This window comes from Grampus griseus (assembly GCF_964374135.1).
Source record: "Grampus griseus genome assembly, chromosome: 10".
NCBI classification, from domain to species: Eukaryota; Metazoa; Chordata; class Mammalia; order Artiodactyla; family Delphinidae; genus Grampus; species Grampus griseus.
In genome coordinates, this window is record NC_139004.1 from 17,762,976 (window position 1) to 17,778,037 (window position 15,062).

The following is a 15,062-nucleotide window of genomic DNA, read 5'->3' on the forward strand; positions in this document are numbered from 1 at the left end:
AATACACAAATTGATATTGAAAGGTCTTTGTCATAATAGCCAAGAGTACTAGTACGACAAATTTGGCTAGGTTTCAGAGTGCAAGCTCACAGCTAGCTAGCAGGACTCAAAAAAGATGCAGACAAATGTGTAACGACTGCAGTTACAGGGAAACTCCCATAATTATCACTTAAGGAGAACAAGTCTATTCTTAAAATAGTCTCTCAGCTGAAATGATTCTTTTTTAGTCTGTAGCCCCCAGGAAGTTCTAGATAGTAACAAGATATTTGATATGAGCAGAGCTCTACCTAATTCTTAAGCCCAATTTTCCCCTCTCGATGAGGATACTGAGAGCATTTGATAGCATTTCCGTGTTATAACCACCAAGAGATAAGAGTCTTCTCTCTTAAAATATGCAAGAATCAATGAAAGGGTAAGGGCCATGCCCAGCATCCCATGTAAAGGAGGAAATTTTGACATGGCTGGTTTGCCATGGTCATGAGGCTGCTCTATACATTTTGTGACCCCCCCCCCCACAAAGTTTAGGACACCAGTTTCCAAGAGATGTGCACTCTAGACATCCTGCCAGCGTTGCTGACTCTATTCCTTTGCCTCCACTCTATTCTTGAATCCCCTTGCAGGCACCAGTGTTAGCTCTCAAGGAAATCAGAAAACGGGTGTAACCACTGACTCAGGCAACTCCTGAGGCAAGAGTGGAGTTTTCTGTAATGAGCAGATCGGGGTCCCCACGGATACTGCAAATCTGCGCTAGCCTGTTAGTAGTTTCATCGAAATGTGTGCTAATCGTGTCACTGCGTTTTCTTGCCACCCTGCCTCATCTCTCCCTTGCTAGGCCACTCTGGCTGACACAGTAAACGATGCCACCTTCACAGCCGGGTGCCCTAGCGATTGATCCGCAGAGGATCCCTGTCAGCACAGCCGCCACCCGGGATACCCAAGCTATTGGCTCTGTCGTTCTAGAAACCCCGGCGTCGACGGTGGGGCCCAGCGGGCTTTGGGTCTCCGAGATAATGCACTTCGCACTAGAACCTTCTCAGGGCTCCTAGGTGTGGCGCCCGGCGGTGCGCGCGAGAGCTCCCTGGGGTGGGGGAGGGGGACTTGCGCAGCCCGAGCCCAGTAGCCGCTGCCCCGGCGCGCCGTCGTGGGTCGCCCTTTCCAGCTGCTGCCGAGGCCAGGTCCGCAGCCATGTCGCGGTTCTGCCGGCGCAAGTACAAGAGCGGGGACTTGGTGTTCGCCAAGTTAAAGGGCTACGCCCACTGGCCGGCCAGGATCGAGCAAACGGCCGAGGCCAACCGCTACCGAGTGTTTTTCTTCGGGACCCACGATACGGCCTTCCTGGGACCCAAGCATCTCTTCCCGTACGAGGAGTCCAAGGAGAAGTTCGGCAAACCCAGCAAGAGGAGGGGCTTCAGCGAGGGGCTGTGGGAGATCGAGAACAACCCCGCCGTCCAGGCTCCTGGTTACCAGTTCGCCCAGAGGAAGAGCTGCGCCGAGGGGCCTGAGCCCGAGCCGGAGGCCACCGAGGGCTGTGGGGACCCCGAGAGCCACACCAACGGCGGCGGCGGCGCCGAGCCGGGGGAGCCGGGCGTCGACCCGCCGGCCGAGGAGGAGAACGAAAAGGGGCCACTGAAGAGGAGCGCCAGGGACCTGCCGAAGGACATCCCCAAGCGTCCCAAGGAGGCTGATTCGGAAGAAGGGGAGGAGATGGTGGAGGCGGCCACCGCGGCGGGGGATGCGAAGCCGCTCCTCGTGGAGCCAGAGAACGGGCCGCCGCCGGGGGAGCAGGGGCGGGAGGAAGAGGCTGCTGAGAGAGAGGCCGAGGCCCCGGGCGTCGGAGGCCGTGAGAGCCAGTAGTCACCAAAGTTTACAGAAGAGCCCCCGCCCCGTTCCTGCTGCGGCCTGGGTGTTACTGGGGGAACTGGCCACGGCCTGCAAACTGGCACCCCGCTCTCCACCCACTCTCCCTTTCCACCCCCGGCCCTTGGGGACTGAGCTGGATGCGGCAGGCCACCAGGCCCTCACTTCTGTGCCCTCACACAACTGGGATCTGAGTCGGGGCCTCTGCTCCCTGGGATGAGATGAGACCACTGTGCCCCCTCCCTGCCTGCAACTGTTTGCCAGCGCTTCCGTTGGGGCCTGGACCAGCCGTTTCCCCCTCATGACATCCCTCCGCCCCTCCCCTCGGGCATTATGGAGCTCCACTTTGGAATCAGGGGTGGGAGTGTCGGAAGGGGTGAAGGAGGAGCAGGGGGTACTTCCAGGGGCCTGCCAGGGACACTCCTCAAACTGTGGTGGGGCGGGGGTGGCGTCTCCTTGAACTCCTGTCCACTCCTCCCAGGCCTATTGTATCGGAGGCCTAGTTGCTGAGAAAGTGGGACAGCTTATGCGGGAGGGGCCTCCCTTTTGCCGATCCAGGGAATTATGGGAGTTGTAGTTTTCCATCACATAATTTGGGCACTTCCAAGTTGTTTGTGCAATCATAAATTTAGCTTTGACTAGCTTCTTGGATTGGAAGGTTGAGGAGCATCTGTCCCCATTTAGATCTTTAGAGCCACACGGGATGTTCTGAGAAGACCCCTGGCCACCCCTCTTCCTCTTCCCACAGTTCAAGGCCACCCTACAGTCATATACATCACCCAGGCATAAAAGAAATGGGCATGCCTCCATCCTGTTCCTAGCTCTGCCGTTGCTACCCCATTTCTGAGATGAACTAGGAGGTTCCCTTTCTACTTAGGGTTTGATGACTTGTTTTGTAGTTAAGGTTCGGTCAGTGTTCCTTTGCAGTATCACTTCCCATTCATATCCCCCAACCTGGTCCCCTCAGTACTGTCACCAGATCTGATATGTAACTGGCTCAGAAGACAGAGGGAAACACGGGGCCCCTCCCCACCTCCTCCTAGTGGTCTCTCTATGCCTTCCTTCATCTTTGGTCTCTTTCACTCCTGCCCTTCTCCCTTGGGCTCTGATAAAAAATTGTTGACTGTAGCTTTGGAAGTTTAGATCTGAATTCTTTCAGTTCTAAGGAAATAAAACACGTTGATTACTTTAAACAAATCTCGGGTCTATTCCTTTGGTTTCTGAAGAATTGGCCCTTAAATGTAACGATCCTCTTGTTTTCTATACATCCTATGTTAAAAGCAATTATTTGTAATGTACAGGTGTCTTTTAGAATCACCCTCGATAAACCTTTGTTATCTTAAGGTCTGTACCCTTCACTCTGTCTGTGATAATCACTGCCACTGATCAGAATGAACAGAAATAAGTCAACTTAAGATGTTTGAATGGTGACACCTGGGACAGTAACTGAGTTTCTAATACTGTACATGCTTTGCCAAACAACAGATTTGGTCCTTTTGTTGTTGCTGCTTTCCCAGATCTTCTCACTACTCTTCTCCAACACCTTTTACAGGAGAAAAAAGGCAGTTGCTTTTTATTTCCAGTTCTTAAAATAAGGTAGTAGCTGCAGAATATTTTGTATCTTTTCAATGCTTTGTGCAAATATCTGGGGATATTTAGATCTACTTAATGATAATCACATGCTGGGTTCCAGTTTCTGTATTTGTCAACAGTGCATGCATGCAGAGACTTACTAAATACTGGAGTCCTTCTCACAGAACATGCCAGGCCATCGCTAACCAGCAGGGTTAGCAACGGAAGACAATCCTATTTTTCTATCCCTGTATAAAATGGTATTATTTTATTCCAACACAGACACATCAGATGAATCCTTGCTTTTCAACTACTGCTGTTACAATAATATTAATACTAAGAGTTACTATTCAATGAACGTTTACCATGTGCTGAGAAGAATGGCCTCATTCAATCATTGTAATCTGGCAAGGTAGATATTAGTATTCAAATTTCCCATTGGAAGCAGCTCTGGTTCAGAGAGGTTAAGTGATTTTTCTTACACCTCACAGAACAGTCAAGATTCAAAGACAGACTTTGCTGGTCCAAGCCTAAGCTTTTTCCCCTGAATTGCACATTTAGAAAGCACTAACCATGAAATCAGAAGTTAAAAAAAAAATTTTATTTTAGTATCAATAACAAGTAATCATGGGAGTAGTTTATATTGAGTCTCTAAAAGTGAGTCAGGCTATATACTATATTCTACACATAATGTCTTTATTAATACAACTACTCAATTAGGTACCTACTATTATCTCTGTTTCAAAGCTGAGGGAGCTGCAGTTCAGAGTTGTTAAGTATTTTCCCAAGGTCAGACAACTAGTAAGTGAACCAAAATTCAAAGGCAGGTCTTTCTCATTCTAATCAGAGGTGTTTTGTTTTATTACATTTTATCGTTTGCTATTGTATAAAACTTCCTATTGAATAAAATGGGAGTACTTGCCCTCTACTATTTTGAAGTGAACGTTTAGAAATTTGTGTGGCAAAGACTATATTAGCAAACATTGCTTGTGGCGTGTAAGAAAAATCATTTGGGGCATCTGACAGTTGTCATTAACTGACTTCGGGAAGTGATGAGGACAATAGCACATTCAGTATTTTTCAAGGAGTTTGTGACTGTAAGAAGTTTGAATGTGGGCCGTATGTTTGCCACAGACACAGGCATGTGATTTTGATGAGGTTTTCATGGAGGCACATCTTCCGAAATGATTCAATAACCCGAAAGGTAGAAAATGAAATCACTACCATTTGAGTCTTTCTCTTTGTATTATTTCTTTCTTCCTTTTTTTTGTTTCAAATGTTGAAATAGGAAAATTTAGTGTTTATCAGGGAGCAGCACACACTTGCCTTCTTGGTGACTATAATATTGTAGTTAAATGGTGATCTAAATACTAGTACATCTAAAGAATGATTCACAGAGTTAGTAAACACAAATAAGACCCAGTAAAGAAAGGGAAACATGGAAAATCTGTATTCTCAGCCCTCTTCTCCTGGGAAGTAGACCCTATATGTATGCTTTGGTGGCCAAGAAATGTTTTGTACAGAGTGGAAAAGATGCTGTTTCCTTAAATTTTCTTTAATTTTAAAATTCTCCTTGATTCCAGTGCTGTTTTTTGTTTTCTTCTGAACAATATGTGTCTCAGTGACAAAATGACTGATGAAGAATTAGTTACTTTACCGAACAAAGAGCGCCGCCTGGCCTTTTGCTAATGCTGTGTTGGGGGTATTCAGATATGTTCATGAATGTTCTGAAAATCATGTTTAAGCGTTCCACGTAAATGTGTTCATCATGTTGTCAGTGATCTGCAGACACATTTAGCGCTCTGGTTTCTGTAAGGCTTTCCAAGTATTTGATATTTCACACAAACATCACAGATAATGTCACTCTGGCAAGGGATTAAGATGCCACTGAGGGTTGTAAATTTTGTTCCCTTTTTTCAGCTCTCACCCCTCTGCAAATTCTCATCCACGGTGCAGGTGCAGATTCTTCCTTGTGGTTTGTATGTCCATTTTATGTTTCCTGAAAATGTGGTAGATATTCAGGGCACATAGAGCATCTTCACTTCATTGTCAACACTCTTGTCAAAGAAAAGCTTCTGCTACACATGCTAAGCACACGTGCTGCTCCTTGTGTTTAGACGGAGCTGCCTCTCTCTTTGAACCTGGCCAACTAAAGGTAAGAGCCACCCCTGTGTGTTCCTGGAGCACTTTATACTCACACTGGTCGTATTCTACCTTCTTGTTTATTTTCTACCCTTTCACTAGACTAGAGGAGAAAGAAAATATGTTTCATTAATATTTTATCTCCATTCCCAAAACATGTTAATAAGTGCATAATAGAGATTTTTGAAGTGCTTCAAAGCCTGTTATCAAATACTCCTTATAATCATGGTGATGGAGTAAAAGTCATAGGTGAGGTTGAACACATTCTCACTCTGAAAACAAGGAGGCAGTGTATACTGGCCCATAGACTAATGACACATGCAGGTTGGGTTGATTTTGTATCCATATAAGTAGCTTCCTAAATTAATTAGGTGACTTGAAGAGCATTGACAATTCTCAGAGACCCAGAGAAATCTTTGCTCTCTGATGCCAAAGCGACACTATTTATTTTATCTAGGTTTTCTCAATATTTGAGTCACTTGTTAAACCACATAAATCAGGGCATCGTTTGCATAATACCTCAGCCCCCAGGTAGGCAAGAGAAGATTCTGGTTGCAGCCTTCTTCAGACACGAGCCATATATTAACCATTCAGCCCAAAATTTACAACAATAAAATGTGAGTATGCCAAGGAGAACTTGGATCTTCCCTTCCTTCAGCCTCTTATGGTGTAGACACCTCACCCAGTGTCGACATCTCTAAGAATTTAATGTATTTAAAAGAACGGGATCTATTCACCACTCTCACAAGCCAACTCTCTGGCTTATATATAAACACTTATCTTTCCAACTGTTGGTGGAAATATTGATCATATTAGACTTTGAGATCTCTAAAATAGAGACCTCCCAAGTGGTTTTCTAGAGTAACTCTGACATCAGACGATTTTCTCTTTGTGGTCTGATTTTACACGTAAACTTCAGCTTCACTGAAATGGTCTTAAGAATGCCAGAGGATACACAGAAAAAATCATGGCAAAAGGCTCCAGATGGCCAGAGGCAGCTTGGGGCATATGTTGCTCAGGGGCAGTCCTAGTCATAGCACACCCAACTCTTTGGCATGGGGACCAGTGAGTAACAACAAACTCCACCTACTTCCTGTCCTGGTGTGTGGTCAGTGCCTGAGAACTATGGGTCATTCGGTGAGTGCTGTTTTCTCTCTTGTTTTTATCACTTTGGGACAAGCTCTTTCTGCCCAGAAACTGACAGCTCTACTTCCTTCTTCCCTGATGAGCTTCTCCTAAATTACTGCTTCAGAATTAAGTATCACTCCAGTGTGTCCCAGTCAGATCCTGGCTTCCCTACTTCATTTCCATTTACTCCACTCTCTTATGCTCAGTAAACAAGTAAAATTCCTTTACTCGTTTGTATCAACCAACAGGGTGTACCTTCTATATAGACAGAAACTATGATCATTTTGTTTATTCTAAGAACCTAGCAAGGTGCCTAGTTTATATTAGGCACCCAATAAATGGTTTTCATAAAGAGATACATGAATGAATGACTAAATCCTTCTGTCCCTCCTCACCCTCATCCCAGCCCTCAGAGGAAAATTTGGGGAATTTTGTCATATAATAATGTCATGTCATGTTTGTAACAAAACACAGGGAGGGTAGTCTGAGGATTTTTTTTAATGGGTGTGTACCATTTTTAAATAAGATTGTTTTGTTTTTATTTATAGGTAGGTGCTGGTCTCATAAAATAACAAACCTTAGCAATACTGAAGCCCAAGGAGGGTAAATCAAATTATCTAAGGTGGACATCTGAATCTGAGTGTGAGGAAGCATATTAAACACAATCTCCAGATCCTTAAGTTATATATTTTTTTTAGTAATTTGATGCTTCATTATAAACTCCCTTTAATGCAGGAGGCAGCTGGGTGCCACCCGGCTTTGGAGCTACCCCAACTTAGATGTAATTTCTGGCTCCACTATTTAAGAACTGTGTGATCTCAGTTTCCCTCAACTACAAGTTGTGATCATGACTTTCGTGTGACAGGTTTGTTGTGTGAAGCCAAATAGCTCATATATGTTAAAATGTCAAACAGGACCCAGCACAAAATCAGCATTCTATACATGTAAATTCACTTTCTTTCCATGTAGTCCAGAGAACTCACCATACCATTTGAAATAAGTAGAGCCTAATGCATCACTTTTATTTAGGAAAACACTGGCGGCCTCTGTCTGATGCCCAAGCAGCTTCCTGGTTGTGATAATCCTGTGTTTACCCTGTCCATAGACAGAGAGAAACTGAAATCTTATCCTCCCATTTACTCATATGGCCCTTCAACTTGGTTCTTTAAATTCCCTCACTGTTAGCTGAATTATTTTGTGCAAACATGACCCATTTTAAATATTTCTCTCTTTTAGCATAACTCATCCAGCCTGTGGCCAGTTTTATTGCTTCTGTTATTTCCCTGGGATCCACTTACTGTTTCCCAGTGGGTATTTCTTCATTGCATCTCCTCCAGTACCTCACAGTCCTGTTTTTTTGCATCTGTGGATATAGCCATTGTATCGCTCTAATTGTGTCTTGGCTCCCTCGCCTTTTTGCCAGAGTTATCTGTTCACGCATAATTTTAATGAGCCGCTCAGTTGGATTACTGAAAGGCATCGGAGTGTCACGAGGGACGGACCATTCTATCCAGAAGCTCTCTCAGGTTTCGTGTCCTCCTGTGATTTACCAAGTGTCACTTAATTTTGCTTTTTTTTTTTTTTCACACCCTGGCCAACTCTTCATCACAGTCATTACCCACCTCTCTGGGTGATCTACTTAACACTTCGTTAAAAAATATGTTCAGCTCAGCTACTTTCTCACTGCTCATCACTTGTCAACAAGACCTGCTTTTTCCCTTCCACTCATGATTCTCCTGGTGCTCAGAATTTGTCAATCATTCCTTCTGCCCTTGGTGCAGTTTCTTCATGTGTTCTCCTCGGTGGCATTTGTATTTCAGCCTGTGCCTACCATCAACTTCTATTCTTTTCTTTTCATCCTTGTTTTTCCCCTTGGAGGTTGAGATAAAAGCACTAATTTTAGTCAGTGAATACTTTGATGACTACACCTCAAATATCCTTTAAAATCAAAAATAGAAAAAAGACAAGAGTCACTGTTCCATGGTGTGAGAATCACTGTTTTTTTTCTTTTAAAAATTACAATCTGCAGAATTCTCAGAAACAGAGTAACAGCTTGGCTTTCACAGTTTTGGGTTTGTTAGCGGTGGGTGCTGAAGGGGAAAGCATTCTTGCTACAAATAAGTGGGTGTGGCTGCATCGCCCCAGGTCCTGTGGAGAGCACTGGGGACAGAGCTGCCAGTAAGACAGATAAGCTCTCTACCCTCAGGAAGCTTATGTTCTATGGGAAAAACGGACAAATAGACAAGGAATAAAACAGTAACTTCAAAATGCAATAATACTGGAGTGTGAACAGAGAATGATTGCATGAGGAACGTATATTCTCAATTATGTTAAAGTTAAACTTGGTATATTGTAAGGCTCTTAGGAAGTCTGTGGCTCATTTCAAATTAAACTGTTTTATCAAAACTAAATATTTCTGTCCTACTGTGAATTCACAGCACCGGTGCTTGTACTTACTAAGGTTGCTCAGTCTTTCTAATGCACAGAAAGAGATCCCAGAGATGTTCATGCAGTAAACAATCCTATATGTGTTCAGTAACAACAAAAACAAAATAGCACCCATTTATTGAGTGCGTACTATGTGTTAGGGCTGGAGATATATCATCAAACAGTATAAACAGAGCACCTGGCTTCTTGGTGCTTCCATTTTATCAGGTAGAGAAAGGCAATTAAGACTATACTTAACAAATAAGGAAACTATATTTTATGTTAGAAAGATAAATACCACTGGAAAAACAAAGCAAGGTAAGAAGGGCTGCACAAGGGAAATTATGTAATATAAGTAGGGCAGTGAGGGTGGTGGCCAGGTTTAGATGTGCACCTGGGGCTTTCACTTTCCCTGCTCTTCCATTTGTCACATCAGAATGTAAGTGTGTAGAGTGGCATCCTTATGTAGATGACTTTGAATTGATATAATTATGAAAATATAAATAATCCACAAACTCAAATACTCATTATTTATAGTAAGTTACTAGTGGTACACCTCACGGCAGAGAAGAAACAAATCCTATAATATTTGAAATGAGAATTGTTGCCCAAGAGCACGTTTTGTGTATTTATCGTACATATCCATGTGGCATCTTTTGCACTGTGGTATAGACCAAGATTTTATCTTTATGCCATTTAACATTTTATGTGTTTTTTTTTCTCCCCAAATACAAAATACTCAACCACAGGGGCCATGAAATGTTCCGTATCTTCTGCGATACCTAGGAGAGCACTTCACAAAGAATCATCCAGGGGCTTCCCTGGTGGCACAGTGGTTGAGAGTCCGCCTCCCGATGCAGGGGACACGGGTTCGTGCCCCGGTCCGGGAAGATCCCACATGCCGCGGGGCAGCTGGGCCCGTGAGCCATGGCCGCTGAGCCTGCGTATCCAGAGCCTGTGCTCCGCAACGGGAGAGGCCACAACAGTGAGAGGCCCCTGTACCGCAAAAATAAATAAATAATCATCCATTTTTATCAATTAATTTAAATGAATGGGGTCAAAAGTAGGTAGATGTTAGCAACACACCTCAGTATCCTGAGAGTTCTGTGCACATGTGAGATAAGTTTCATGTGCAATGCCAGTCACAGTGGAGGCTGGATGCCAATGTAACCTGATGGAGTATTCATGAGGCACATGATGACTGCATGCCTATAGATTAAGGTTTGCAGGGTGCGTATGTTTGTCAGAACAGATCCCTATCCCGGTCTTTACTAGCTAATATCCTTGAGTAATTCACACTGGAGTATGCATAGGGAGGGAAGTATGTGTGCAGGTGGGGAATACTCTAGAGATAAATTTTTATTGTAACTCTCAAGGTCAGATTTTTACTTAGATTGCATAAGGATAGGTTGAATTGTTAGTGTTAAGTCATCTTAGGTTTTGAAAGCCATTTTTTTTTTCTGGCCCAGAATCTGAATTGTTGTTTCATGGCGGAACAGAGTTAGGAATTGATATAATAGATATAAATCAAATATGTTTCCAGGGTCCTATTTTCTGTTCAGTCTCCCAAGGAGAGGCTTGCAGTATCCTGGGTTTTTGTAAAACATACTTGAAATGCCAATCTTTTAGATGAACAGTATAAGCCTGGGTTGGGTGATGGTGCAGAGTGTGCAGAGATAGATTTAGGAAAAGTTAAAAGCCTCCTTTCACACTAGAGAGAAAACCAATAGTTTTGCTCTTTCCACTTGATTGGCATTTGTAACAACTGCTCACCTGTTAGCAGGCATTGCTTTGGGTCTGAATGTCAGAGCCTTGGAAACAGTCCACAGTAAGCTTCCTTGGTGAGGCAGAAAAGGGCTGCTAGGCCACGTCAATTCATAAGACAGCTGAGTATCCCCCTTCTCATACTTCTTATGACTGTCATGAGAAATGGACACTCTAACTATGTTTTAATCACATTGATGTGTGTGTGTTTGAATGCCAAGCAGATGTCACTTAGTGCAGGTCCTCTGTAATATTTCTCACTCTGGGGGTTAAAAAGAGGGAGAGAGAATGAGGAAGGTTTTATTTTACATCCCAAGTGCTAAGCATGGAACAACAAAAAAACCCAAAACCAAAACACAGCCCACTTTCTCCCCCTCAGCCCTCCTCGCCTCCCTCAGAAAACATCACCTATGTTGGTTCCCAGAAACAAATATTACACCGGGCAAGAGAACGATCCTCTGGCCCTTTGATTGTATTCACCCTAGGAACTGGTTAAGGAGATTACCTCAAAGCCAAATATAAATAATAACGAACATGTTAAAAATGGTGGACAACAAATGGCCCCCAAACCTTCACGTTGACAGCATTGCCATGTGTGTTATCACGGAGAGTCGAAGAGAAACTTCCTTCATAGAAGCTGCATATTTAATCTTTTTTTTTTTTTTTCCTGATCTTGTGGGACCAGGATGGATACCACATATTTATCAAATTTGAAAAACAAACAAACAAACCTCAAGCCACAGATGGTTAATGGCAAGGTGCCTCATGCTACACTTGAAGGGCTGTCTTAGCTGCTCAAATGAAGAGATGCCCTCAAGAATTATATCGCAAAAATAATTAGCATAGTGTGTATCTGCAGGGCTGCTCTTTCTGCATTTTGCCTCTCTGGCTCAGGAGGACAGACAGTGGTGTATTCCTCCTGCTGCCACCACCTCCCTCTAATAATGGCCATTATTCATAGCAGGGCACTTGAGGTCACTGGTGTGTTCTTTGTGCTCAGGACCCTGCTATTCATCCTGTACCATCCCCTAGATTGTGAGCTATGGCAAACGGATTTGAAAACCAGTTTGTTCTTTGTATATGAGATGTAGATTTGACCTTGTGTTGTCCTTCTGCGTCTTCTATGATCTCGCAAACCGTAGACACGAGACTTTCAAGCAGCCTTGTAAAAAAATCTCCAACTGTGCTTTGGTTTTGAGTTTAAATCATAGTATTCCAATCATTTGTTGGTTTTGCTCTAAAGATGCCTGGGGCATCCAGCTGCAGCTGAGAGGGCAGACTCCTCATTGTTAGTAATTAGAAGGAGCCTGCTAGTGATTCAAGGTAGCTCAGAATTCATACATTTTTTTTTTAAACCAAATGTGTTAGTGAGATATAGTTTGCTGAATTCATTGTAGCTGTCTGTCTGCCTTTTTAACCTTGCTGCCCTGCTCACTATACATGCAGTCAGTCACCAAAGACCCTGGTTCCCTGTTGTGTTCCTGAAGCCTGATAAAATGCATCAAATATTAGCTGAACCTCCTGGTCTTCCTCGCTGTTGGTCACCATCTCTGAGATTTCAGCTACGTTGACATAGCTATACATTGAAATAACTTTCTAACATTTAATATGTGCGCTTGGGTTCGGTAGGCACAGAATAAATGCCTAATGAATTAATAAATGATTGAATGAAAGGATGTTGCTTATGGTATTTTGAAGAGTTATTATTTTTTCTAAAGAAATTGAACGGTAGAAGATTGCCGAATCTTGCACACCCAAGGAACACTTCTCAGAGAGGCAAAATTCTATGGCTTCTTTTCTATTTTTGCTTAGTTACTGTGTAAGGGGCACCTAGATACATAAAATAGTTTCACTGTACCTAAGGTCTCATTTCAGGAGTTATTTTATTGTCACTAAAGAAGGTATTAATAGTCATTAGCAATTGGTCTCTGCTTTGAATACTGACTTTCTGAAAATAGACAGTGATGCTATTTCAGGGAAAAAAATCATTTTAGCAGTATAACCAGGAAACACTGGGCGGCATAGCAAATTAATGGATGTCTCACATTGAATAAAATGATAAGGTAATTTGTGATCATCTCAATTAGTAACTTCATTACATAAATTCCAGAGCTTAAGGTTGAGGTAGACAAGTTAGAATCATTGAAACATTTATGAATTGTTTACATTTTCATTTGGGTAACGTCTATATATCTTATGAGCTCTTCTATTAAAAATAAAACTTTACTCAGCTTTCTTGATCTAAATATGCTGGCATAATTTATCTAGAATTTAAATTTGGGTGGAATGGAACCAAATTGCATTTTAATGTGAATATGCACAGAAATGAAAATTAATAAATTTCCTAATTAAGCTTTATTCTCAGGCCCTTTGGTTTTTTTTCTTGTGTCATTAACCTTTTGAATCCTTATTGGGATGATGAACAGTTATAAATCATAAACAAAAATTGAAGCTAAAGATATAGAGAATGAAAGTAGAATTGTCATAAGAGAAAAGTGGGAGAGGGAATTTGGGGAAATTCTTTGGAGCCAAGCAAAATGATCAGATTTTGTATAGTCTGGATGTGACTGTGATGCCAGGGCAGGTCCTGTTCTCACTGGTGAACCCTGGTGAGCCACTCAGAGCTCACTGTGCTGTGCCTCATGCCTTATCCAGGAATTCTGTTAGCATTTTCAGGTAAACCCACCAGAGACACTTATTGAGAAATTCGGGGGAAATCAACCACAGAAGTATTTTTATGTAAAATTATGCCATGTCCCTCAAGAAGAACAAATTTCTCTACGCACGTATAGCAGCAGGCATTTACATAGTTTCAAAAAAATATTTTTTTCAGAGCCCCAGCTTTCTTGATGATAAAATACTTCCACCTCCCTTTCTAAGGTGATAATAGTAAAAAGTTGTGTTTTTTTCCCCTCATGGTAGCAAGTTATAAATTTACATTGGAAATTTATAAGAAAGAATTTCTGAAAGCTGTAGATTAGCATTTATAACTTCACGGAAAATTTTTAAACAGCTCAACATTTGAATATTTTTGCATTAATAAGGAAGAAGGCTATTCAGTGAGATCTAAGGATGGATTATGAGTGTTAATTTACTGTTCTTTGAAAAATGAAGGAAGTGCAAACATTTAAACCAAATTCTAAAGCACTTATCCACAGTCTGTTACTTGCCTCCTGGTCAATATTATTTACAATGTATAGTTGAAGAGGCGTTAAGTTTCTTTAAACATATGTGTAAGAAGCGTGCGATTTATGAAGGCTATAGGTGATTTATTTAAAACCCTTCCTATTCAAACAGGGAGTTAAGGGCTCATTGTTGTGATGGTAGAAAACACCCATCTTTAACCTAAATCTCCTAATGTTCCCTCTGTACTTAAAATATTTGGCAGACTTGTTTAATGTAACTGTTTCTTTTCTGGCACATAGAACTTTATTTAGTGACTGGGATAACTCATTAACCAAATCCCAGAAATAGAGTTTTCCGTGAGAGTCAGCGTTTCTAGTTTCTGATTATGAACTTTAAAAAGTGATGAGATTCTCATGAGCTTAAAGCTAGTGAGAAGAAAACCATCCACTGTCAGGGCAATGTGACTTTGCTTTCCTTACAGGGTTTAGCATGTGCCCCTAAGAAACAATGGAAAATGTAAAACATTTTAACAGAGATATTTCATTCTGCTACAAATTAGGTCAGAACCTAGTTCCTAAGTTTGAGAATTGGAACCAATTGCTGCCACTTACCATCACAAATTTCTGTCAAGGAAACGGGAAATGTGAGAATAGTGAAAATATGTGTATTTGACAGCCCTTGACAGCATTATCATAGACAGTCAACTTGACTAATGTCTTTTGTGCCATGTGTAAATGAAAGCACACTAGATACCCTGTAAGCTCAGCCCCAAGAGTGGCTCACATCCAGACAAATGAGGCTGTGATGGTGGGTTCTGCACTTCAGCATAAATCAGGGTGGGTGTTTGACCACTGGTTTAGATGGGTCTGTGATACTGACCCGTAAACATGGGTGATCATCTATTGCTTAGATAAATATATAATACTGACCTCATTTCACATCTGAGTTTTTATTAAATACATCATAGTTCAGAGTAAAATTGTGAAGCCAAGAATATGTAAGAGGACAATCTTCAAGCAGCCAAAATAGATGTCAATAAAGCTCAT

At 42.2% G+C, this 15,062-nt stretch overlaps 1 protein-coding gene across 1 annotated transcript; it reads left to right on the forward strand.

Annotated features, from left to right (window-relative positions):
• Positions 1-1,185: 1,185 nt before the first annotated feature.
• HDGFL1 (HDGF like 1) lies at positions 1,186-1,854 on the forward strand (the record flags this gene model as incomplete). Its single annotated transcript, XM_082664383.1, has 1 exon — positions 1,186-1,854. The coding sequence occupies one exon, from the start codon at positions 1,186-1,188 to the stop codon at positions 1,852-1,854; it is 669 nt and encodes a 222-aa protein (XP_082520509.1).
• Positions 1,855-15,062: the final 13,208 nt, after the last annotated feature.